This window comes from Gymnodraco acuticeps, unplaced genomic scaffold, assembly GCF_902827175.1.
Source record: "Gymnodraco acuticeps unplaced genomic scaffold, fGymAcu1.1, whole genome shotgun sequence".
NCBI classification, from domain to species: domain Eukaryota; kingdom Metazoa; phylum Chordata; class Actinopteri; order Perciformes; family Bathydraconidae; genus Gymnodraco; species Gymnodraco acuticeps.
Genome location: NW_022991350.1, coordinates 95,523 through 122,464, shown reverse-complemented (window position 1 = coordinate 122,464; position 26,942 = coordinate 95,523). Strand labels below are relative to the sequence as shown.

At 46.1% G+C, this 26,942-nt stretch overlaps 1 protein-coding gene across 11 annotated transcripts in view; it reads right to left on the bottom strand.

Annotated features, from left to right (window-relative positions):
* jakmip3 (Janus kinase and microtubule interacting protein 3) overlaps window positions 1-26,942 on the bottom strand; it is a 106,769-nt gene that overhangs the window by 43,250 nt on the left and 36,577 nt on the right. For 2 of the 11 annotated variants that reach the window (XM_034240625.1, XM_034240626.1), the window contains 13 exons: window positions 14,026-14,217; window positions 13,609-13,722; window positions 13,179-13,334; window positions 12,952-13,086; window positions 12,774-12,809; window positions 12,567-12,638; window positions 12,340-12,444; window positions 12,135-12,263; window positions 8,771-8,854; window positions 8,522-8,584; window positions 3,894-3,992; window positions 3,628-3,726; window positions 3,430-3,489 (listed from right to left, as the gene is read on the bottom strand). In XM_034240625.1, coding sequence (XP_034096516.1) covers window positions 3,430-3,489; window positions 3,628-3,726; window positions 3,894-3,992; window positions 8,522-8,584; window positions 8,771-8,854; window positions 12,135-12,263; window positions 12,340-12,444; window positions 12,567-12,638; window positions 12,774-12,809; window positions 12,952-13,086; window positions 13,179-13,334; window positions 13,609-13,722; window positions 14,026-14,217 — 1,344 coding nt within the window. Of the gene's footprint in view, window positions 1-3,429; window positions 3,490-3,557; window positions 3,727-3,893; window positions 3,993-8,521; window positions 8,585-8,770; window positions 8,855-12,134; window positions 12,264-12,339; window positions 12,445-12,566; window positions 12,639-12,773; window positions 12,810-12,951; window positions 13,087-13,178; window positions 13,335-13,608; window positions 13,723-14,025; window positions 14,218-26,942 lie in introns of those variants that run through there. The other 9 variants (XM_034240627.1, XM_034240631.1, XR_004571609.1 and 6 more) reach the window with 8 other exon arrangements.

Here is a 26,942-nt window from a genome sequence, read left to right as displayed (position 1 = left end):
TGTGGCTATTTGGAAGTGTAGACAATTTCTGCAAGCAGTACAGACCCAGTTTCCCTAAGAAATTGGGTCTGCTAATTTTATCTGCTGACTCAGCCGCAAAGGCAGCTGCTCTGATTCCTCTCGCACCTCACGCACAATCATTTGTTAGAATCCCTGTCTCCTCCTTCACTGACAACATGTCGTCACTTCAGCAGCTAGCTACACCAGTTGAGAAGGCTCGGTGGAAGGCTGTTGGGGCTGTTTTTGACACATGGGTTGGACAATGTGTCAAAAGGGGGGATGTTAGAGGCTATAAATCAGGAGTGGTTCTGAAGGGGGGTGAAGCATGCCTAATTTGCATTATGCAAAATTCATTTGAGCACCTAATGCTGGATTTCATTGAGTTTAGCCCATCAGAGAACATCTTAAATTAGAACAACGGTTCACATTTTGCTAAAGAGGGAACTGCACAATCAAAAACAAACTATCAAAATGCTGTGCAGACACAGGTCTGTCATGGACACGAGCTCTGCCCATTGTGCTGATGTACATGCGGATGTGGGAACGAACACGGAGCCAACTCAGCCATTTGAAATCCTTTTTGGGGCTCCTCCACAGATTGGACTCAAGGCTCCAGGATGTCCTCTTCCCTCCACAACTTTGTGTGAGGATGCTATGTTGCTATGTTGTATGTTAACCTGTCATCCACTTTAGCGACTGCCACTGGTCCACTTAACCATCTCCGACCCGGCGACTTCGTGCTGGTCAAGGATTTCCGGAGAAAGAGCTGGAAATCCAATCGTGGGCAAGGTACCTACCTGCTTCTGGTCAACCAGACAGCGGTCAAGGTCGCCGAGAGAGCTACGTGGGTCCACGGCAGCCACTGCAAGGTCGTAGTCACAGGAAAGGAGAAACGGTAGAAGCAGAAGACAACAAGTGACGTGTCCTAGTCACCAACGGAAGCAGACGACAACAAGTGACGTGTCCTAGTCACCAACGGAAGACGACAACAAGTGACGTGTCCAAGTCACCACCAGCACCACACTTGCACTACATACACCAAAACACACTACACACAAGGTGTCACGAGCGAGTGCCAGCTGAGCGGTTCCATATGCTCTCTGGTTCCTCGTTTGAGTCTGACTGTCCGTGTCACAAAATCAACCGAGGGAATACACACACACCCCATGGAGCATTCCCACCTCGTGATGACGGCTCGCCTGGGAAAACGACAACGCAACCGTGAGCAATACTACCGGAGAGCCTGGACAATCATAAAATGGTTCCTCTGCATACTTGCCATGATAGTTGTGTTAGGACTAGTCCTATATTTTATGTATCCATGGTCAGCACACAGCATGTCAGCCAAATCGAGGTATCTAAGAGGTACATGGGGAGAGCAGGGCGAACCACATGGGCAGAGGGGCTGGTCAAGACAGGGATTGGTAACATTACTCTAAGGGATGGGGAAGATAGCACAGTGCAGTTACGATGTTTACAATATCTCGTATTGTCGCATATTCGGTGCCCCTGGAAGAATCCTTTCTAACGTAGCATTCCCTGCTCTATCAAGTTCTGGCTCCCCTCTGGATAGGTACATGCACTCTAGTGGATTTGAATCCAGCCATCACTGTCCTCATGTCCTTAATGTACACGACACATCATTACCCAGAGTTCCAACACCACGAACACCACAAGGTAAAAAGCCCATAACATAGATACCTTACACGTTCGGCTAGAGAACCTCACTTACGAGACGACGCAAGGCTTCCAGGTCATGCCCCATTCATAATAGCCTCTAGGAACATGCTCATGCAGCACCAATTTGCTCTTGACCTGTGTCATATTATATGTCTGTTTGATTATCCCAATACTGAAGAAGTGCGTTTCCAGCATGGTATCCTCAGCTTTCGTTCAGTATACTGCTATTCCATTACATGACAATCCTTTGCGCCACAGTGAGATAGACCAGCTAGAATCAGAAGAGTCTGATTCCGACACTACAATATAATCAATATAATCATGTGAATCGAGTGTACTCTCCTCCTTGTATGCTTACATTATATTGGAGTCTGTCCTCCACAAAAACAGCCAATTTTCTATGATATATTTGTGATGTGTTTACTTAAACCAGCGATGGAGTGTATTCATTGATGTGTTATATCAGTCTATCCTGTCATTTTTTTTTTTTATTGATCAAGTATGATCAAAAGGGGGGAATGTAGTGGAAATGTCCACTCTATCCTGATATGTTTAAACCAAATGCTTCTCATTTGGTTAGATGTGCTGTTTTCCTCTATCTACTCTACTTCAAGGCCACAGAGCTGTTTTGGCTACTGGGTTGAGACTCACACAAAGTCACACGAGAACTTCTACAGCTCAAGGCCAGGTGTCTAATAACAATGTGACCGTGTGAAGACAGATTTCTTACCTTCTCATCATTTCTGCTATATAAGCTTTGCTGCCATATTGAACTGCGCACACTCGCGCAGATTATTCTATACTCTGTGGGACCTGTGTCTATATTTATTGTATTGTAATATATATATTTGAAGATTCAAATAAATACCAGAAAGACAACTCTGTCTGATTCAGCATTTATTTGATTTGATCACTCTGACTTGTACTCTACAGTATTGGGGTTTTTAGATTTCCATAACAGTGGTTAACAGGTGAGACAGGTGAATGGAAAACTACTGGTGAATGATGGAGCAGACTGTGACAGCTTCAGGTGATGGAGCTTCAGGTGATGGAGCTTCAGGTGATGGAGCTTCAGGTGATGGAGCTTCAGGTGATGCAGCTTCAGGTGATGGAGCTTAAGGTGATGCAGCTTCAGGTGGAGCTTCCGGTGATGGAGCTTCCGGTGATGGAGCTTCCGGTGATGGAGCTTCAGGTGATGCAGCTTCAGGTGATGCAGCTTCAGGTGATGCAGCTTCAGGTGATGCAGCTTCAGGTGATGCAGCTTCAGGTGATGCAGCTTCAGGTGATGGAGCTTCAGGTGATGGAGCTTCAGGTGATGGAGCTTAAGGTGATGGAGCTTAAGGTGATGCAGCTTCAGGTGATGCAGCTTCAGGTGGAGCTTCCGGTGATGGAGCTTCAGGTGATGGAGCTTCAGGTGATGGAGCTTCAGGTGATGGAGCTTCAGGTGATGGAGCTTCAGGTGATGGAGCTTCAGGTGATGGAGCTTAAGGTGATGCAGCTTCAGGTGATGCAGCTTCAGGTGGAGCTTCAGGTGATGGAGCTTCAGGTGGAGCTTCCGGTGATGGAGCTTCAGGTGATGGAGCTTCAGGTGATGGAGCTTCAGGTGATGCAGCTTCAGGTGATGTAGCTTCAGGTGGAGCTTCCGGTGATGTAGCTTCAGGTGGAAACTAGACTCTGATCTGCTCCTCTTAAGGAGCTTAGGTCCAGAATACATGAATATGAAACACGTACAGAATAAATTCAACATACACTTACGCCGTTATCTCCCAGGATGTCCAGCTTCTTCATCAACTCACTGATCACAATGTCCTGAGGAACAGGAGAAACGTGAGTCAGCAGAAATACCAATGACTCAGCGATGTGCCATGGCGATGTACCTGAGTCAGAAGTGAAGTACCGTCACACCTGAGGATCACCGCGAGTTATTAACAGGTTGCTGTCACTCACCGGGACGCCCTCTGCCTCGCAGTAGATCTGAAGAGGACTGAGGCCTTCTGGGAAATTTAGTTGATGGAAGTTAATGGCAGGTGAGCGTCGCTCCCTCTCCTGAAGAATAATAACAACAAGGTTAACTACCTAGTTAACAGCATGTTGTTTACCTCAGTGTAACGGTTTAGTGTGTTGCCGTTTACATCAGTATGACTGTTTAGTGTGTTGGTGTTTACGTCAGTCTGACTGTTTAACATATTGTTGTTGTTTACATCAGTTCTTACCTCCAGCTCCAGGATCCTGAACTCCAGCAGTTCGTTCTGGTCTCTGATGTCCTGGATCTCGTTCTCCAGCTGCATCTCTTCAGCTTCCATCTGCCTCACCTGAGAACCCCCCCCCCCCCCACATGGAGTCAGTTACCTAACACTGCTATGAACTACATCCAGAAGGTTTTGAGACTGCGTGAGCTTCAGTGTATAGTGTGCGTTAGCTTCAGTGTATAGTGTGCGTGAGCTTCAGTGTATAGTGTGCGTTAGCTTCAGTGTATAGTGTGCGTTAGCTTCAATGTATAGTGTGCATTAGCTTCAGTGTATAGTGTGCGTTAGCTTCAGTTTATAGTGTGCGTTAGCTTCAATGTATAGTGTGCATTAGCTTCAGTGTATAGTGTGCGTGAGCTTCAGTGTATAGTGTGCGTGAGCTTCAGTGTATAGTGTGCGTGAGCTTCAGTGTATAGTGTGCGTTAGCTTCAGTGTATAGTGTGCGTTAGCTTCAGTGTATAGTGTGCGTGAGCTTCAGTGTATAGTGTGCGTTAGCTTCAGTGTATAGTGTGCGTTAGCTTCAGTGTATAGTGTGCGTTAGCTTCAGTGTATAGTATGCGTTAGCTTCAGTGTATAGTGTGCGTTAGCTTCAGTGTATAGTGTGCGTTAGCTTCAGTGTATAGTGTGCGTTAGCTTCAGTGTATAGTGTGCGTTAGCTTCAGTGTATAGTGTGCGTTAGCTTCAGTGTATAGTGTGCGTTAGCTTCAGTGTATAGTGTGCGTTAGCTTCAGTGGATAGTGTGCAACTCGATTTTGACAGGAAAGCAACTGGAGACTTCTAGAATTGTGTGAGTAACATTCTGTTTTTAGACTTCTCTGTTTCAGTGTGTGTACTCTTTATCAATGCTCTGTAGTTGATCTGACTGAAATTGTGATTTTAAATCTCAAAACCGCTACAGTATCTGTCAGGCAGAAACTTGGGACAAGTAATTTGACTGAAACCTTAAAACTGAACTAACTGACTGCTAGGGTTAACTTTGATTTAAACATTTGTAGAATACTAAGAGCTTTATTGAGTAGGTGTAACTGTATTAAGGGTTAAACTCATAACTTTATAACTTAGGGTTTAATGTAATTGTAAAACCATTGGGCCACAATAACAAGTCAGGAGGGAGCCAGTCTAGATTTCCTTTTGAGGGCCACCAGCTGCAGAGAGTTAACTAATTAAAGGGACGTGGCCCCACAGCTGTGAGAACTCAGCAATCAGGTGTCCATTTTAGGTAGCACTTTCCTGGAGCATCAGCTTTAGCGTCAGACAGGCTAAGACTGGCAAAGACATTGGAGTCCTGCGGGAGTCACGAGGGAGGCAAATCCTACTTTGATTGAGCTAAAGTATCGCTGGTGTTTTATTTTATTTGGTTGTTTAGCCCCTCATGCTATAATCATGTGTATTTTCTCCATTCCTGTTTATGTGTCTTCTCGCAATTATCACCCGTGTATCTTGTAATCGATATAACCGGCCTGCTCTCGTCTATCCCACATGCTCCACTGAGATCCAACATCTAGCTTCAGGCGGCCTGTGGAACTGCCAATCAGCTGTTCCTAAGGCCGACTTCATCTCTGGCTACGCCTCCCTGCAGTCTCTGGATTTCCTTGCTCTCACTGAGACGTGGATTACTGCATCCAACACATCCACCCCAGCAGCTCTCTCCACAGCATATTCCTTCTCCCATACACCCAGACCCACTGGCAGAGGAGGTGGCACTGGTCTCCTGCTCTCTCCCAAATGGAGCTTTTCCCTCTTCAAGCTACCTAACTTCACTCCTTCCACCTTTGAATTCCATGCCGTCACAGTAACCCATCCTGTACAATGAACCATTGTTGTTCTCTACCGTCCACCAGGCGCCTTGGGGGACTTCTTGGAGGAATTAGATCATTTCCTCTCACACATCCCTGAAACTGGTCCTCCCGCTGTACTTCTCAGAGACTTCAACCTCCAGACGGGGAAGATAGACAAACTAACATCTCTGTTAACCGCCTTTGCTTTCTCACTGTCTCCGTCCCCACCAACTCATAAAGCTGGAAATGTCCTTGATCTCATATTCTCAAGGACCTGCTCTACTTCTAACCTCTCTGTAAACCCACTCCACACATCCCATCACTTCTTCATTTCATTCTCTCTACCCCTTTCCAAACATAACAAACTAATCTCTTCTCATCCTGCACCTGTCCGCCGTAACCTTCGTTCCCTCTCCCCCTCTACCTTTGCCTCATCGGTGCTCTCAGCCCTCCCTTCCTCTGACTCGTTCCAACTCCTACCTCCAAACTCTGCTGCAGAAACTCTCCTCTCTACTCTCTCATCCTCTCTGGACTCTCTCTGTCCTCTCACATCTCGGCAGGCTCGTCAGTCCCCTCCTGCTCTCTGGCTAAATGACGCACTGCATGCTAATAGAACCGTCCTTCGGGCAGCAGAGCGGAAATGGTGGAAATCCAAACACCGTGACGACCTATCAGGCTCTCCTCTCCTCTTTCTCTGCTTCAATCTCTCAGGCAAAAAGCACTTTCTTTCAAGATAAGATCCAATCTTCCTATTCCAATCCCAAACAACTATTTTCCATCTTCTTCTCCCTCCTGGACCCCCCCAAAGCCCCTTCCCCTCCTCCCTTCTGTCAAGCGACTTTGTTAACCACTTTGAAAAAAAGGTTGATGATATTCGCTGTTCTTTTTCTGACTCACCTCTACTCACCGCTGGGTCACCAGATCCTTCTTTCACCCACACACTGACCTCCTTTTCCCCTCTCTCTCCAAGTGAGGTTCTTACCCTCATTACCTCTGCCCGCCCTACCACCTGTCCTCTGGACCCTATCCCTTCAAACCTCCTTCAGACTATCGCTCCTGATATTCTACCATTTCTCTCCCATTTCATCAACACTTTTCTAACTTCTGGTCACTTTCCAAACAGTCTCAAGGAGGCAAGAGTAAACCCTCTCCTAAAGAAACCCACTCTCAACCCGTCTGATGTTATAAACTACAGGCCTGTCTCTCTCCTCCCGTTCCTGTCTAAAACACTTGAACGCGCTGTCTTTAAACAACTCTCCTGCTATCTCCATCAGAACAACCTTCTGGATCCGCACCAGTCTGGTTTCAAGGCAGGTCACTCCACAGAAACTGCCCTCCTTGCTGTCTCTGAGGAACTGCACACTGCTAAAGCAGCCTCCCTCTCCTCTGTCATCATCCTTCTGGACCTGTCTGCTGCATTCGACACGGTGAATCATCAGATCCTCCTTCGCACTCTCCAAGAACTTGGAGTTTCAAGCTCTGCACTTTCCGTCCTCACCTCATACCTCAAAGACCGCAGCTACAGGGTTACTTGGAGAGGGTCAGAGTCCGACCCTTGTCAATTAACTACAGGGGTCCCTCAGGGCTCTGTTCTTGGTCCCCTCCTCTTCTCCCTGTACACAAACTCGCTCGGATCAGTCATTAGCCCGCATGGTTTTTCATACCACTGCTACGCTGACGACACCCAATTAATTCTGTCCTTTACCCGCTCAGAGACCCAGGTCGTCGCACGCATCTCTGCTTGTCTAGCTGACATCTCTCAGTGGATGTCTGCTCATCACCTCAAGCTCAACCTTGACAAGACTGAACTGCTTTTCCTTCCGGGAAAAGATTGTCCCACTCTTGACCTAACAATCAACATTGGCACCTCTGTTGTTTCCCCGACTAAGACTGCAAGGAATCTGGGTGTGACCCTAGATAACAACCTGTCCTTCACTGCAAACATCGCTGCTACAACCCGCTGCTGCAGATACACGCTTTACAACATCAGGAGGATGCGTCCCCAGCTGACCCAGAAAGCGACGCAGGTTCTGGTCCAGGCTCTCGTCATCTCACGCCTAGACTACTGCAACTCCCTCCTGGCTGGTCTACCTGCATGTGCCATCCGACCTCTGCAGCTCATCCAGAATGCAGCTGCTCGCCTGGTCTTCAACCTTCCTAAATTCTCCCACACCACGCCGCTCCTCCGCTGCCTTTACTGGCTTCCGATAACTGCTAGAATGGACTTGCGTACCATGCTGCGAATGGATCTGGCCCTTCCTACATCCAGGACATGGTTAAAGCGTACACCCCAGCACGTGCACTCCGCTCTGCATCAACCAAACGGATCGCTGCACCCTCGCTGCGAAGGGGACCCAAGTTCCCATCAGCAAAAACACGTGGGTTTGCTATCCTGGCTCCAGGATGGTGGAATGAGCTCCCCATTGACATCAAGACAGCAGATAGCTTACACACCTTCCGGCGCAGACTGAAAACTCATCTCTTTCGACTCCACTTCGAGCGATAGAACTATTAACAAAGCACTTATATACTAATAAAGGGCTGGCTTATCTAAAGCCAGTTGAGTAGCACTTGAAATGTTTTTGCTCTATGAAGCCTGATGTACTTTATGATTCTGTTTTCCTCAAGTTTGTATTTTGTTGGTCGAACGCACTTATTGTAAGTCGCTTTGGATAAAAGCGTCAGCTAAATGCAATGTAATGTAATGTAATGTGTGCGTGAGCTTCAGTGTATAGTGTGCGTTAGCTTCAATGACTGTCGTCATAGATAATGGTGATAATACTGAATGATCATATGATCATGTAAAGTTTGCCTCACCTTCTCCACCAGCTGCTGGTTCCTCTGATACAACGCCTGCTTCTCCTCCACCCACTGCACATCCTGAGGGACAGAATATTGAATGCACAATATTCACATCTCGAACCTCTCAGATTACTGCTCTACGTTCTATGTTCTAAGTTTTTCGTCAGATCAGTCAGGCAGAGCCAAGAGTCTGTATGTTTTTCTGCAAACTGAAAAAAATTAGCTCTAAGTTTCCCAGTCTGTGTGGGTGTGTGTGTGTGTTACCAGTCCTTGTTGCTTCAGTGCTGACTCCAGATCGGCGACTCTGGTTTGATATCGACTGATTTCACTCAGCAGCTGTTCTCTGTTCTGAAACACAGAGTGAAAACCATTCACCTGCTAGAACCCTGTATGTTACAACACTGTCTGTTAGAACCCCGTTTTTTCACAGATGTTAGAACCCTGTCTGTGTCAGATCATAGATGTTAGAGCGCCTGTGTCGGCGCGCCGCTGTGGGAAGATGGCGCCTTTGTCGGCTCGCCGCTCCCTCAGCTCTCTGCTTTTGTTTTATGTTTGTCAGAATGTCTTTGCTCTGCTCGTCTACGATCGCCAAGCTCTCCTCCACCTCAGACCCTCACTGGAGTTTATACTGCTGCCCAAACCTACATCTGGCAACCGTAAATCGACTCCCCCCCCCTCTACTGTCAGATATTCCCACCTACCTGCGCCGGTTGCCCTGCATCCTGCCTCGCCGAAAGCGCTTTAGACGACGGGGAAAGCGTGGTGGCGCGCTCGTCCATCAAAAAGCACACCTGACGGCTTCTTCTGGGACTTATCCACGCATCAGATGTCATGGCCCTCCCGCTGCACGCTATGTGAGGGATTGATGGATTCGCCTTGTCTTTCCGGAGCTGCGGCCTCTGCTGGGCCCGCTGGCAGCTCCTCCTGCCCGACTGACTGCTCCCGGTCCGCGCGGCGTTCAACACGCACATCTTCGTCAGCTGAGACGCGCTACACCTTCGGCCAGCCCGGAGAGAAAACTCTGCATGGCTTTGCTAAATGCTAGGTCAATAGCAAACAAGACGTTCCTGTTAAACGACTTCTTCACCTCTCATGATCTGGATTTGATGTTCCTGACGGAGACCTGGGTCCACACCGGCGAGTATGTACCGTTTTCTGAACTTCTTCCTCCTGACTGTACTTTCTTCAGCTCCCCCCGTACCACCGGCCAGTGTTTAGAGCTAGCCTCCAATGCCGATTGCTTCACCCTGTAACTAGCTACGCTAGCTTTGAGTTGCAGCTTTTTGAATTGAACCTAGCCTCACCTATACTCTGCGCAGTCGTGTATCGTCCGCCAAAGTGCAATAAGGATTTCATAAATGACTTTTCTGACTTTCTGTCCGGGATCATGGTGAAATATGATCGTGTTTTGATCTGCGGAGACTTTAATGTCCATGTGTGCTGCGAGTCTAAACCTCTGGTTAGGGACTTTTTAAATCTCCTTGATTCTTTTGGTCTCATTCAGTCTGTGGCTGGTCCAACACATGATAAAGGACACACCTTAGACTTAGTATTATCGTTTGGACTGTCTATCTCTGTGGATGAAATCTGTGCAGGAAGGCGTATCTCAGACCATTTACCGGTTCTGTTTACAACCTCGATCCCTTCTGCAGGAGTCGAATCACGTTCCCCTGCGCGTCGCCTGCGTTCAATTAACCCCTTGACTGCCTCACAGTTCTCTGATGTTTTTAATGCTTCTTCGATCAGTAAATTAGAGGTGAACTGTGTTTTTAGTGCGGATGAGCTGATCTCCATGTTTGACTCGACATGTACCCTAATACTGGATTCTGTTGCTCCTTTTACGCTTAGACAAAACAAAGATCTCTCAGAGCCGTGGCTCAATGACTGTACTCGTGCTCTTAGACGAGCTTGCAGGCGTGCAGAGAGAAAATGGAAAAAGGATAAACTCCATGTCTCCTTAGAAATTCTTCGTGCTTGCCTCTCCGATTATCAGACGGCAGTCAAAGCCAAAACAGAGCACATTTCTCTGTTCATCTCCAAAAACAGCCATAAACCTCAGGTTATTTTTTATGTCCTCAACTCGATCATTAATCCCTGTGATGCTTCTTCAATTGTGCCATCAACTAGTTTCTGTGATAAGTTTCTTACATTTTTTTATCAAAAAAATATCTGCTCTTAGTCTAGCCCACACTAATGCTACCCCAGCCCTGGAACGAGTAGTCTACGGCCAGCTGCAGTCTTTCTTAACCACGCATGGAATCCACGAAAAGTTTCAGTCTGGCTTCAAACCCATGCATAGTACTGAAACAGCCCTTTTAAGAGTTTTTAATGATCTGCTCCTAGCCGCCGACTCAGGTAGCTCAGCTGTCTTGGTGCTGTTGGACCTGACAGCTGCCTTGGACACTGTGGACCATAGCATCCTGTTGTCGCGGCTCGAACAGTCCGCAGGCATCACAGGCTCTGCCCTTGCATGGTTCAGGTCTTACCTGACAGACCGTAGCTTCTCAGTGCAGCTAGGTGCCTTCTCCTCTGCCAAAGCCCCTCTTACCTGTGGGGTTCCCCAAGGCTCGATCCTGGGCCCCATCCTCTTTTTACTGTACATATTCAATTCTTACAAAACACAATATTCCCTTCCATTGTTACGCCTACGATGTACAGATCTATCTGCCTCTCAATTCAAATGTCAAACACTCACTACAGCAGTTGATGGACTGCTTGATAGAGATCAAATCCTGGCTGAGCAACAACTTCCTTAACCTCAACGAGAGCAAGACTGAGGTCATCTTTTTTGGACCCCAACCTCCAGCCTCTCCGGTTGATATTCTGGGCTCTCTCAATAAAAACATCCTCCCCTCTCTCACGAACCTTGGAGTGACCTTCACTAGCACTTTCAAATTCGACAAGCAGCTCAGCACCGTAGTCAAATCCTGCTTTTTTAAAATAAGACTATTGGCCAAAACCAAGTCGTATTTATCTTTATAATACCTAGAAAGGGTTATTAATGGCTTTGTAACCTCGAGACTGGACTATTGTAACGCTCTGTACATGGATATGGACCAGGCCTCAATTAGACGCCTGCTGCTAGTTCAGAACGCAGCTGCACGTCTTCTGACTGGCCACAAAAAGCGTGACCATATCACCCCAATTCTGGCCTCACTACACTGGCTTCCAATTAGTTTCCGAATTGATTTTAAAATCCTTTTATTTGTTTTTAAAGCCCTAAATGGGCTGGCTCCGGCCTATATAGCTGAACTCCTCCATCGCTACACCCCAGGCAGAGCCTTAAGATCGGCTGATCAGCTACTGCTGGTAGTGCCCAAGACCAGGCTCAAAACCAGAGGGCACAGAGCCTTCGCAGCAGCTGGCCCTAGGCTCTGGAACACTCTGCCCCAAATCCTCACTAAAAACACACTTCTTCTCCCTGGCCTTCTAGTCAGAGTGGAGCATGACACCTGACTATTCCCTGTGTTTTTGTTTTTTGTATTTATTTTATTGTGATTCTAGTAATGTGTTTTTATTACATGTACAGCACTTTGGCTCGACCAAAAATTGCTTTTAAATGTGCTTTATAAATAAAACTTGATTTGATTTAGAATCCGGTTCTTTGACCACAGGTGTTAGAACCCACCCGGATCTCCTTCTCAGGATCGTAGGTTCCCCCGCTGGTTTCTGCCAGCAGAGCGTAAGCTCTCTGCAGAGCTTGGTACTCCTGAGTCAGCTGACGGAAACGGAACTCCGCCTCCTCGCGCACACACACCTGGAACAGGAACATGGGAGTGAGAAGGCGGGTTCTCTGTGGCTAATCCTGTTAACAACAATGTGTGTGTGTGTACCTCCTCTGGCTCTGTATCTGGAGTTCTGTCGGTGTGAAACGACAAAGACGATCCATCAGAGTCCACAGAAGCTTCTTCATCGTAGCCGTAGAACGTCTCTATGACCTGAGAGGGAGACAATGTTACTGGGACTGGAACCTCAAGTCCCTACAGACGCGCCTAGTAACAGCAAAAGTATTAATGTTAGTTGGAATAGTAGTACTATCAGTATTACTGTGAACCCTCACCCTGCAGGCTCTGAAGGTCCGTTTCCTCCTGACTGAATCCTGGCGTCTGTACCTCAGCAACATGTCTCTCTCCTGCAGGAAACACACAAACACACACCCCTAGTATTTACAGTCTCCTTTGTTTGGGTTGATTGAATATATTTTACATAGTAATTAGAGTAATGTTTTTTTTCTGTAGTTTTCTTTGTGAGGAAGTGAAATACTAACGATAACATTCTTCACATAACCCGCTGTCTCCAGAGCCTGGAACGCACACACAGAGGTTAGAGCTGTTGTTATTATAACAGTATATAGCAGTAATGCTGTGAGTACTCTAGAACAGAATGTAGAAGTAATACTGTGAGTACTGTACAACAGAATTTATATGTGTGTAACAGTACTTCACCTTTGACAGGTCGTCAATGACGTGTTGTTGCTCCAGAACTTGTAACCGTAGAAACTCCATCTCTCTCTCGTCCTGGCTGTAACCATGGTAACTGGAGCGGCTGCGGTCCAGGTCATTCAAAGAATTCGGTCTCCGCTGAAATATGTAAATAAATCATAAACATGTCGATAAATCATAACAACCTACAACCCTTCTGTGCAGGTGTGAGGTAAAGGGTGAGGGGTTACCATAGCTACCATCTCCATGTTTTCCTGCGTGACGAAGCGCAGCTTGTTGTCGAGGCGACGCAGCGATAGCGCCATCTCCTCGTTCTTCCTGCTCAGACACCGGTTCTTATCCAGCAGAGGCAGGAACTGACTCTCCGTCTCCCGCAGCCGCTTCAGCTGCACACAGTAGACACAAAATACTGCAAATACTGCACACAGTAGACACAAAATACTGCAAATACTGCACACAGTAGCCTACTCACAACATACTGTAAACACTGCGCACAGTACACAGTGAATACTGCACACATTACACACAAAATACTGTCAACACTGCACACAGTACACATAGTGAATACTGCACACATCACACACAGTAAACACTGCACACAGTACATAGTGAATACTGCACACAGTACACACAAAATACTGTCAACACTGCACACAGTACCAGTTCGTTGCGTTCCTCCGACAGCAGAGCGTTCCGATCCTCCAGCTTCCTCACCACGGCGCTGAGCTCAGCGATTTTTAACTGAAACCTTCTAGTGTCCCGTTCCTCCTGAGACTACAAACACACAAACACACACACATAGTTACAAGAGTAGGAGATTAAACTACTACTCCCATGGTGCATCTCAGTCAGTCACTGAGCTTTAGGGAGTGCAGGTGATGTCGTCGTAAACTTTGACTGCAGACGAATACTTTAGTCAAATAACTAACACCTGGGTAATTAAAATGAGCCCAGGCCGTAAACTTTTTTCATCACCTGGTAACCCAGTGAGTAGGAAGGTTAAACAGGAAGTAGAGTTAGGATGCTGTGGTTAAACAGGCAGTGGGTGGGGTTAATGCAGTAGGAGGCGGGGCTTACGAGGTGAGGACAGGTGTTAGGGTCGGGGTTAGTGTTGGGGCTGGCCCCCCCCCTCTGAGCATCTCTCAGCGCTGCGATCTGCTGCTCAGCTGCCTGCGTCTGCAGCTGCAGGCGGTGGGCGTGACCCGCCTGCAGACCCAGAGCTTTGTCCAGAACACTGACTGCTCGGTCCTTCAGCTTTATTTCATCCATCTGCACACAGACAGGCACATAGACAGGCACACATACTTTCTTTTATTTTTTTATTTAACCTTCATTCAACCAGATAAAAGCATTGAGATAAAATCTCATTTACAAAGCTGACCTGGCCAAGAAGGCAGCAACGTGACACAGAACACAGACATATAAAATACAGAGAACACAACTAAGTAAACAACAAGACATAAAGCAGTCACTACATTGAGCACATTAGGGACAGTAAGAAAGGTACACTACTTATTACTGCAAGAGCAGCTGGTGGTAAGGACCTCAGACAACTTCAATTTAAAACAGTACCGTACAGGCAGGCAGGTTAGAGACAAACAAGTTGGACAAAGATAGGTAGACAAGCAGATAGAGAGATGAACAGGTAGACAGACAGATGAGTGTTTTATTTGACGCATGATGGCCGGCCTCTCTGATTGGACGAGGAACAAGTGACTGTTTTTTTAAAGTAAATGCTTTTGGGGTTTCTATTGGCTGAAAAGGCGTTACACCACGCAATAAGCAGTATAAACAGGAAGTCTGGGACGGTGGTGCAGCAGGAGAGACGAACGGTGGACTCAAACCGCCCGACACAGCGCCAACCACACGTTAATTTAAACAAAGAGTGGTGGGAACCATAACCTCATCGTGGTGCAGAGGTTCCTCTAGGAACCATAACCTCATCGTGGTGGAGAGGTTCCTCTACACCAGGGGTGCCCAACCTGTCGATCACGAGATGTGTCTAAAAATAGAACAACAATATTCTGTTTTATCGTTAATGTCCTGTAACACAATCTTCCTGTGCCAGAATAATGCACTTGAACACATCAAAGCTTTGTGATTGGCGTGACCCCATGTGTCGGGGCGTGGCTGGTGGGCACTAGTTCGCTGACGTTGTCCGAGGCAACAGGAGTGACAGTCCGCACACACACAAGACCGCAATTATGGCAGAAGCAAAAAAGCCCAAAATATATAATTTTCACTCCGAGTGGGAGGATGATTATTTTTGTATCTATTCCAATTCAAAGTCCATCTGTTTCATCTGCAATGCGAGCGTGGCTTTATCGAAGAAGGGTCATTTAGGAGCGGCATTTCAAAACAGTGCACAAACGCTACGAGACGGAATTCCCTCCTAATTCTGCCCTACACTCTTCTGTTCGTTGCGTGCATATGTAACAGAGTTAAACATGTGAATACATCATTAGGCCTATAAGTTTGTTAATGTTTAATTCATAATAAGTTGTGAATTTTAAGAGATGAGATTGTTTCATTTAATATTTTAAGTTTTGTTTCCCGTGGGAACACCGTCCCGTTGCACGTCTTTTTTTACTTCCGGTATGTATTTTCCACCCTCCGGACTGGCCATCTGGAGAATCTAGAGAATCACAGAACGGCCGGTCGTCAAGGGCCGACTCAATTCGCTGGCCGTCACCGCCCTTCATTTTTTATGTTTTTAAAAGGCACCATTGAAGTTGCACCGAGAGGTCCGCCGTTTCCCCGCAGTGAGGCTCCCCCCCAGTTGACAGTTCGCTAGCACCCCAGCCCCCCCCCCCCACTTCTCTATTTGGACTGGTAGATCTCGGCAGACTGGCATCTTTAAAAGTAGCTCTTGGTTAAAAAAAGGTTGGGCACCCCTGCTCTACAGGAACCATCACCTCATCGTGGAGAGGTTGCTCTACAGCAGGGTTGCCAACTCTCACGCATCTGGCGTGTGACACATGCTTTCACTCTCAATCTCACGCTCTAACGCTGCCCAAACTCACGCCAAAAACAAGATGAACCGGTGTTGCGACCTGGCTCAAAAGGCCACAACAAAAAGGAGACACAACATGTCAACGGGTAGGTAAAGGTGTTTATTTGCACAACACTGGTCAATTCAACACATTGGTTATACTCATCAGAGCCGGGTGCCTGCAGGAAAACAGAGCGAGAGCAGACAGGAGCAGAGAGGCTTTAAAATAGCTGCAGAGCACCAGACCCAGGTGCCCTGAGTTAATGCAATCACTGCAATCAATGCAGCCAAGACAGGACAGCCACACCCTCTCCACTGATGAACCCACAGGGGCATCACAGCCCCCCCCTTAAGACGGAGGCCCCAAAGGGATCCCCGAAACAACACCAAATATCCAGAGCCAGAGAGACTCCCTACCCCACCGGGGCACGAGAGAGAGCATCCGCCACAACGTTGTCCTTCCCCTTAATGTGCCGAATGTCCAAACTATAGGACTGCAGGAACAGGGCCCACCAAGTCAATACAGTCCTCCATCCGTGGCAACGGGTAAGAATCTGTTTTTGTCACCTTATTAACCTTACGATAGTCGTTACAAAACCGCGGAGACCCATCTGATTTGCCAACCAGCAGACTAGGCGACGCCCAACTGGAGAACGACTGTACGGCAATCTGATTGTCCAACATGTACTGGACCTCAGCCTCCAGCACCCTACGCTTATCTGCAGGACAACGGTAAAATCGCTGCTTAATTGGAGGACTGTCCCCCACGTCGATATCATGCTCCACGAGAGTTGTGCACGATGGCGTATCGCCGAACAGTACCACAAACTTCCCGATTAAAGTCGCCAATTCATCTCTCTGTGCTGCCGGTAAGTGACTCAACAAGCGATCCAATTGGCATAACGACTCCGAATTCCTCAGCCTACCAGACATAACAGGTTCATCTGGTGCCTTAACATCACACTCCTCAGCCAACCCTCGATCTGAAAGCACAGAATCAACCATCATTATGGGGCCCACACCCAACTTTTTAACCATGAACATAGTACGGTTTCAGGAGGTTGACGTGACACAGTTGAGACAACTTCCTCCCATTTGGAGTAGCAATCAGGTAATTTTGATCTGACACTTTACTCTCAACAGTGTACGGGCCGGCAAACTTGGCTTTGAATGGTGAAACCTGCAGTGGCATCAAAGCCAACACCTGATCCCCTGGGCTGAATTCACGATACTCGGCTTTACGGTCATAGAGTCTCTTCATATTAGCCTGAGCACCAGCTAAATTTTTCCTTGCCATTTCCACCGCTACATACAGGCGATGACGAAAGCCCTGTATATAGTCCACTAAATTTTTAGGTGGCTCACCCTCAACCAAACCATCCTGGAGAACAGATAACACCCCACGCACCTTATGCCCAAAGACCAAATCATTAGGGCTGAACCCTGTACTTTCCTGAACGACTTCCCTGGACGCCAACATGAGCCATGGAAGTCCCTCCTCCCAGTCCTTCCCCATTTCCATACAATAAGCACGCAGCATGGACTTCAATGTTTGATGAAACCGCTCTAGCGCCCCCTGGCTTTGGGCATGGTAAGCCGACGCACGGTTATGCCTGACCCCCAGCTGCTGTAGAATCTGTTTGAACATATGGGAAGTAAAGTTGGTACCCTGGTCGCTTTGAATCACACGTGGGATCCCAAATGTGGAGATGAACTGGGTTAAAGCCCTAACTACTGGCCTCACTGAAATGGAGCGCAAGGGAAACGCTGCAGGATACCTTGTAGTCTGGCACATTATAGTAAGCATGTACGCACAACCGGACTTAGATGGAGGCAACGGCCCCACACAATCTATGATCAAATGCTCAAAAGGTTGACCAAGGGCTGGAATGGGACTGAGGGGTGCAGGCTTCACCACCTGACTTGGTTTACCAGTGAACTGACATATGTGGCATGCTTTAATATAACTTGCAACATCGCGCTTTAACCGAGGCCAGAAAAAATAGCGTAGGACACGGTCATAGGTTTTTTTTATCCCCAAATGTCCCCCACTATCATGCGCAGTTTGCAATATCACATCACGAAAGCTACTCGGCACCACCACCTGAAAAATTGCCTCCCCCACAGCATCACCAACACAGGGCACCCACTTACGCACCAGCAAGTCCCCCTGAACAAAGTAACCCTGGGCTATGTCTCTGACCTTCTCTGCCGGCAACACTTCAGTCCACAGAGCAGAAAGAGATGAATCGTCCCTCTGACTCCTGACCCAGTCCTCCTTTGACACCGACGAAGGGAGATCAGGCAGTGAGACCACATGTACCACATTACTTTTGCTACACTCCGAAACATGTGGGTCAGCAGACATTTTACGGCTCTGTGCACGTGTCACAGCACAAACTGGAAACACACTTGGAAACTGCAAACCACTCTCATCTGGCTCCCCAGATGCCACCGGCCTGGAAACCACCACAGGCGGTGGAACACCAGCCCACACAGCACTACCAGCGAGATCGTTGCCCAAAATCATATGTATCCCATCGAGTGGCAATGCGGGACGCACACCGATAGACACAACCCCCCGCACCAGTTCGCAATCCAGCACTATTGTATGCCGTGGCACAGGGATCAAGCCCATCTCCATGCCCCTCATCAGCATAAAATCCCCCGTTTCTGTCTCTGACGAAAAAGGCAACACTGACTCAACAATGAATGAGTATCTAGCCGCTGTATCACGCAACACCTTAATCGGCACATATTTGTCACTACCGACTACTGATACTACCGCTTCAGTGATGAACGGCTCAAAACCAGAACCCGCAGCCGGGTCGGCACAAACCGGCTTCTTATCAGGCACCATGCCCGAGCCTACACCCAACGGTTTTTTATCCACCACGGCAGAACAACACATGGCTGGAGCATGTGGTGACAAACGAGGCTTCCCCTTCGTTTCCAGCAATGGACACTGCTCCTTCCAATGACCCCCACCTTTGCAATAGTGACATTGGTCCACTTTGGCCCCCTCGGGTCGCCCTGTACCTGCAAATCTACGGGAGGAGCCTGGTGAAAACTTTGCACGGGCATCTCCATTGTCTTCTCCACGTTTCCAATCACCCCTAGAATATTTCTCCGCAAAACTGCCCTTATGTGTCAACACAAAATCGTCCGCTAATTCAGCAGCTCTAAACGCGGTGGGAGGGTTCTGTTCATTCACATACGTGGCCACACGCTGAGGGAGAATGTTTTTAAATTGTTCCAAGACAATGAGCTCACAAAGACCGTCAAAACTTGCAACCTTTGCTGCCGCGCACGACCGCTGAAAATGAGAAGTTAAATCACGGATAAACTCCACATGTGTCTGCTTATCTCCCTTGACCCCACTTCTGAACCTTTGACGATACGCTTCAGGAACCAGTTCGTAAGATTTCAACACCGCTGATTTTACTCTATCATAGTCCAAAGTATTTTCGCCACAAATAGCTGAATAGGCTTCCTGTGCTCGCCCAGTGAGTACACACTGAAGTAACAGCACTCTGTCCGAATCTGACCAGTTTCTTGCCTCTGCTATGTGTTCAAATAGAGTGAAAAAAATGTCCGGGTCACGCTCATTGAACTTTGGCACCAATCGCAAGTAAGAAATGATATCGCCACTGCCTGATGCTAACCTAGCACCACCATCCTCCCCTGGAGAAAACTTGCCCTCTCCCATCAGCCGTAATCTAGCATGTTCCACCTCACATTTCATCTTTTCCACCTCCAGCACCTTCTCCACCTCTAAACGCTTCTCTACCTCCTGCTGCTGACCCCTCATTTCCAATTGCAATCTCTCCTGATTAAACTGCATGGCCAAAAGCTCCTTTTGCTGTTCGAATGTCAAACCAGCTGTCTGAACCACTACTGGCCCGACCCCTGCCACACCAGACTCACTCTTCTGTAACACTCCCCGCTCAAACAAAGATGACACGATGACAGCTTTAATGTCATGTTTCCGCTTGCTCCCTACAACAGCAATTTCATAATGCTCTGCTATTTCGATCAACTGCGCCTTCTGGCAACCATCCAAGAAAGATACTGAGGGCGCATCCACAAACGCTGACAAAGAAGCCATAATATATTGCCTATACCCAATCAGAAAGCAAAGTACTCAACTGTCAACACGCCTGGGCGAAAAGACAAAACCCAACAGAGAATTCCCCCCTAACTGCCTTACCAAAATCTTCCTAATCTCACCTAGTCTTCATGTGGCTTGCGGCGGGTAATTACGCACTGGAACCCGGCGGATTTATGGAGCGACCTGCACGCAGGTAACACCAAGAAATCACGCGGATGTGCCCCCGAGACAGCTGTCCGAAAACAGCTGACACCAACCACGTTAAGCCTAGCGGGGAAAATCTCTTTTACAAAAGCGTAACAAACAGCAATATCTTACCTTCTGATTGGCACACAAAACCTGATGCCATGTCAAACACTAAAGCATCCTGAAACCCAAAAGACATGATGTGTCCCCCAAATAGCAGTGCAGAGCCAGCACACAGCTGGACCACAACAATGATTCAGCTGCTCAATGAGCACTACACAAACTTTTTAAATAAATAACCCGTTGGACGAGCCCCCATTTGTTGCGACCTGGCTCAAAAGGCCACAACAAAAAGGAGACACAACATGTCAACGGGTAGGTAAAGGTGTTTATTTGCACAACACTGGTCAATTCAACACATTGGTTATACTCATCAGAGCCGGGTGCCTGCAGGAAAACAGAGCGAGAGCAGACAGGAGCAGAGAGGCTTTAAAATAGCTGCAGAGCACCAGACCCAGGTGCCCTGAGTTAATGCAATCACTGCAATCAATGCAGCCAAGACAGGACAGCCACACCCTCTCCACTGATGAACCCACAGGGGCATCACAACCGGCGATCGTCTTTGGTTGGTTATTTACAATGTTGAGTTGACAGCTGCTCAATCTGTCGATCCGCCCCCACCACTCTTAACAACGTTAACAGACAGCAGAGCAGTGGGAGCCGGTTGGTCAATCCGACCCGTACTGTGCATGCGCAGATCTAAGATCCAGTAGAAATGATAAAAAGTAAAAGTCTGCTGCTTATTGTTCTACTAGGCCAAAATAGAGTCAAAGAGTATATGAGAGTGAGAGTGTGTTAATTAATATATTTGGCAGTTTAGAGTAACTCTGTAGATTTGTTTGTGTGTGTGTGTTTCATGTATAGGCCTCTCACGATAATTAATTTTGTTGGATACATTTTCCCAGAAATTATTGCGATAAACGATAATATTGTCAGCACCGTTGTATGACCATTTTAGACCACTGACATAATTTCATTTAATTTCAAACCTTTATTTAACCAGATTGGTCCCATTGAGATCATAGATATCTTTTTCAAGGGAGACCTGCAGCATATAGGTTCCACATGAAACATAAAACAATAAAGGACATCATAAATTATATTTACAGGATACATTTACATAGTTAGACATTTACAAGTGGCCATAGTATCAACAAGCATTTCATTTAGCCTAGCTTTAAAAACATGCAGAGGAATGAGATTGCTCAGTTTCAATTATTGCTGAAGACTGTTCCAAGCAAGTGGAGCTGTGCACATAAAAGCTGTCTTACCTAAGACAGTCCTTGCTCTTGGCACATCTAACAATACTACATCATGCGATCTCAGACAATAGCTGCTTGCAACTCTCTGTGTTATCAGAGAGCAGATATAATACGGGAGTTTACCCAACAAAGCTTTATAGATAAACGTGTACCAATGACTGAGCCTCTTTACAGTAAGTGATGGCAGACCTGCCTTGGCATACAGGGTACAGTGATGAGTAAGTGCTTTACCATTTGTGACAAATCTCAGTGCGCTGTGATAGGCGGCATCTAACTTGTTCAGGCAATAGGCAGGTGCATTCATATACAACAAATCACCATAGTCCAGCACAGGTCAAAAGGTCACAGAGCCTTTTCCTGGCTTCAAAAGAGAAACAGGACTTGTTTCTGAAAAAGAAACCTAGTCTAACCCTCAGCTTTTTAAGCAGGTTATTGACATGAAGTTTAAAAGTAAGACAATCATCAAGCCAGATACCAAGGTATTTATAACTGGTAACCACTTCAAGTATTTGTCCTTGCATAGTTACAATATCTAAAACAGGCTCTGGTGTCTTTTTAGCTTTAGAAAAGAGCATTACTTTGGTTTTATCCACATTTAAAAGAAGTTTAAGTTCAGAGAGCTGAGTCTGAATAATGTTAAAAAAAAAAGTAATTTAACACCAGCCTCCTGAATGGAGGGACCTGCACAGTACATCACGGTATCATCAGCATAAAAATGTAAAGTAGCTTCATCCACATTGTCACCTAAACTGTTGATATGGAGAATAAAAGTGGACCTAAAACAGAGCCTTGAGGAACACCATTAGCAATGTTTAACCACTCAGAAGACAGCCCATCAAAGTGAACACATTGGGACCTTTCAGAGAGGTAGTTCTCAAACCACCCACTGCATGGCTGGATATGCCGATACTGAGTAGCCTCTACTTTAAGATGCGATGATCGACGGTATCAAACGCTTTGGACAGGTCAATAAATAGAGCTGCACAACTCTGCTTATTATCTAAGATACTCGTAATGTCATTTACCACTTTCATTGTGGCAGTGATGGTGCTGTGTTGCTTTCTGAAGCCTGACTGATGTTTAGACAGGATGTCATTTTTACATAAAAACTCCTTTACCTGTTCACTCACTAAGCGTTCAAGAACCTTCACCAGAACTGACAATTTAGAGATTGGCCTATAGTTATTTAAAATAGTTGCCTCCCCTCCTTTTAGCAAAGGCAGGACATAAGCTGACTTCCATACTTTTGGAATTGCATTTGAGCTGAGGGAAAGGTTAAAAAGAGTAGTAAGAGGAAGAGCAATACAATCTGCAGCTATCTTTAAAAAGAAAGGTTCTACGTTGTCCGGGCCAGCCGGTTTCCTAGGATCTAGCTTAGATAAGGCTTCATGAACAACATTGACAGTAAAAGGAGTAAAACTGAAAGGGTTTTCCAGACCACATTGTTCAGAGTCACGGATTGGGGTGTTCACAGAAGCAGAGTTAGTGACAGAATAACATAGAACCGCAGGACACAAAATGCTCATTAAAGAAATGTAACATAGTAGCCCTGTCCGATATAGTGCCAGATGCTGTGGTAATGCACGGAGGTAGCTCATTACGGATCTCACCGGTGGATATCGATTTGATTGCTTTCCAAAATTTCCTAGGATTATTTAGGTTTTATGTGGTAACTGACAGATAGTACTTCGACTTTGCACTTTTGACATTTGAAGTGAAGCTATTCCTTAGCTGCCTAAAACGCAGCCGCTCTACCTCTGAGCCTGATCTCCTAGCCTTTGCCCAGGCCTTGTTTCTCTCATGAAGGAGACTAGACAGCTCAGCAGAAAACCAAGGATTGTCTCGTCCCTTTACTCTAAATGTACGCAGGGGTGCATGTCTATCAATGATCTCCATAAAACCAAGATAAAAATAAGACCATGCGGTTTCCACATCAGCACACAGATCGATTTTACCCCAATCAAAATCAAACAGATCATGAACAAAACCCTGCTCAACAAAATGTTTTTTGTCTCTCTTAATGATAATGCGAGTTCTATTTTGTCCCTACTGACCGCCAGAGGCAGTGCTTTAAGCACTAGATATGTCCATCGCGCGCATGCGCAGCTCGAGTACCAATAACAACAAAGTCACCTGTGACCCACGTGACACCGGCTATATCAGCCGGTGTCGTCAGAGGATCCTTTCATCTTCTCGCTGCGCGAGGGTACCGTGGCTACATTTTTATAGCCTACAGCGTTCAGGTTTGAACGTTTGATCTGAGGGATTGCTCTGCAAGCAGCTGGCCGCGTGCAGCTTCGTGACTGACAGTCGGAGCTACGGGTCGTTAACGCGTCCTCCAGGAGCTGTGGCCGGCTGTGCGCTGTGCAGAGCCTCGACAGACAGGTTGGTGTCAGCTTGTTGCTGGTGATGGCTGTGTCCCCGCACCCTCTCCCAGCCAAGTTGTCCTGATTGCTGTCTTATTTTTTGTTTGGCTTAGACTTTCTGGTGACGACAGTGTTCCCGCTTCCTCTCCCATAAAGTTGCCCTTATGCTCTTTTGAAAGTTCTGCTTGTGGCGTTGTGCCCGAGCTATCATTAGCATTTGAGTCCCAGCTTTGGCTGTGTCCCTCATTCAATTTAGTATGGAAAGCCCAGAGTGTCATATTTTAAACCCGTTTTTCATTTAGATGCAGAGAGTAAGGTAAGTACTTTATATTTCTTAGAAGCTATTATCTGGTCTTAACATTTGTGTTCTGACTTGGTCGCTTGATTGTTAGCAGCAGCCGCTTGGCTAACACCTTGTTGTTAAGCTTAACTATTAACTATTACTGCTCCTAGTACTAGACTCCTAGCACTAGGATGATATGCAGAGAACATATTCACTGCGGGTGCTGTGTGCTCCGCATGTGCGGTTACTACTGTAACCATGGCCTACGGTTCTATGCGGGCTGTTCTCTTTCTTAGAAGCTAATTATCTGGTCTTAACATTGTGTTCTGACTTGGTTGCTTGATTGTTAGCAGCAGCCGCATGGCTAACACCTTGCATGTACTGTTAAGCTTCATTATTTAACTCGCTCCCGGTAAACGCATGGTATGGTTGCAGTAGCGCTATATCGTTGTATTTACTGCTCCTAGTACTAGACTCCAAGCGCTAGGACGATATGCAGAGAACAATCTTCACTGTGTGTGCTGTGTGCTCTGCATGTGTGACCAGTTAAGCCCGAAGGTCCCCCCAGTGGACCCCTCCCACAGTTTTTTTTTCTCACATGTCTCAGGGCTTCTTAACATTTATGAAACTATTAATGTTTCATACCCTTTTAAAGGTAAGAAACTCCGCTAACTGACAATAAGAACAATTGTTAGCTAAAAAAAACACAAGAGTAATATCAAGCCTTTGAATTAGCATTGAGCGAACAAATGCTAACTAATGCTAACGCTTTTTTACACACAACACACGGTAGAAATGCCCTTATTACTATCTTAACTGCACAAACAAGATATACGATTTAAAGCTGAGACTCCACAGATTCCACACATGTAATATCATCACTGTAAGACCTCGAATTCCTGGAGCTATCAGCCAGAAAAGAGAAAGTAAACAACATCCGGTTCCAAAAATATTACAATAATTACGTCTTACCTTTTTTGATTTGTGATCAAAAGTTGTGTTCAACGGAATAAAAACGCATCTCAAGGTTAATCCAATGTCTTTGTGTCACGTAGAATTTTTTACTGATAACCAATCATCATATTTATGGCAATATACTCGGTATAAAGTATTGCCGTCCAGGCTTGCACTTTCAGATATGCTTCGTTTGCTTCTCTATTACGTCTGCTATGGTAATGTTTACGTAGATTTGGGAACTGCCCATCGATTCTATTGGTTCTGATGGTTAAGAAAAAGGTGTAAATCACACGAATCGACCAATGGGTTCCAGAGATATGGTCCTGCGTAAAGTATAAAGAATGCCAGCCAGCTTAAGTACATTACGCAGCCGACTTCATTTATTGTTTACAACGTAACGAAGCAGGAAATGCAGCAGGACCCAGAGCGCACGGAGCACAGAGCGGACAGCAGATAACGGAATTGCAGTTTTATTGCTTATAGATTATCAGAACATTTCAAAGGGGACACAGCCCCATTGGATATTAATCTATGGATTAACTACATCATCGTTTTTATCGTTTTAATGCCATTGAAGACCAGTTTAGACCAGACAACGAGGAAGGTAAGTCATTGTTAGCCTAGCGCATTAGCGCTAGCGCCATTTGTTGGTAACGTCGCGAGTTTGTATCTTTCAGTGTTGGGCTGTTCAGGTGGGCACCGTTAGATTCTGTGTCTCCTTGCGATCATAAACAATGTGTTGGATGTGCAGCTAGGATAAGTAATAAGGGAGCGAGGAGTGATTTTCGGTGCTGTAATAGGCTAGCATTTTTCGCTCGGGGCTAATTCAGAGGATAACAGAGTAGGCCTATGTTTTATTTTATTTTATTTAAAAAAAAAATTCACAACAGTTGTATTTGGATGGAATGAATACCTATAGTGATAATTCAAAGTAATAAAATGATTTTTACAGTGAAAAAGTTCAAATGGAACCGATGGTTCCCAAATTACCCAGAGGTGAGTCCGCTTAGACTTTATTTTTCTAAATCTCTCTAAAAAGGTCAAATTTCACTTGTTTTGCATCAATCTTGATACAGGGTACTTATTATATGTTATAGTTTGGATTCCTAAAGCTTTTAGTCTACTAACCCATCATGCAAGGGTGGTTTTCACTATAAGTAAAGGTTTTTTTTTAGGTGGACATTAGAATTTACATGTTTTTACTATGTTCCATCTGAATTTACTTTAAAATAAAAACATCTATATTGATTCTGACACTTCTACATCCAACTCACAGATGTAACCTTGCTTTGAGAAAAATAATTATTAATTTACCCCTTTTAGAAGTGAAGATATATCATTTGTTGTGTTAGTGGCATTTTCGAGCCTGAAACCTGAAAAACAGGCTCAGGGCTTAACTGGTTAAGGAGGATTTCATCCTCCCAATATTATATTATCTAGTGGGCAGCCGTTTGGCTGACACTTTTTGGCACCGGCCACAGTTACTACTGTAACTAAGGTTCTAAGCCGTAAGTACTGGCCATAATTACTACTGTAACTACGGTTCCAAGCCGTGTAAGTACTGGCCATAGTCAATACCGTAACTACGGCTCTATGCTGTGTAAGTACTGGCCGTAGTTACTACTGTAACTACGGTTTTAAGCCGTAAGTACTGGCCATAGTTACTACTGTAACTACGGTTCCAAGCCGTGCAAGTACTGGCCATAGTCAATACCGTAAACAGCTCTATGCTGTGTAAGTACTGGTCATATTTACTACTGTAACTACGGTTCCAAGC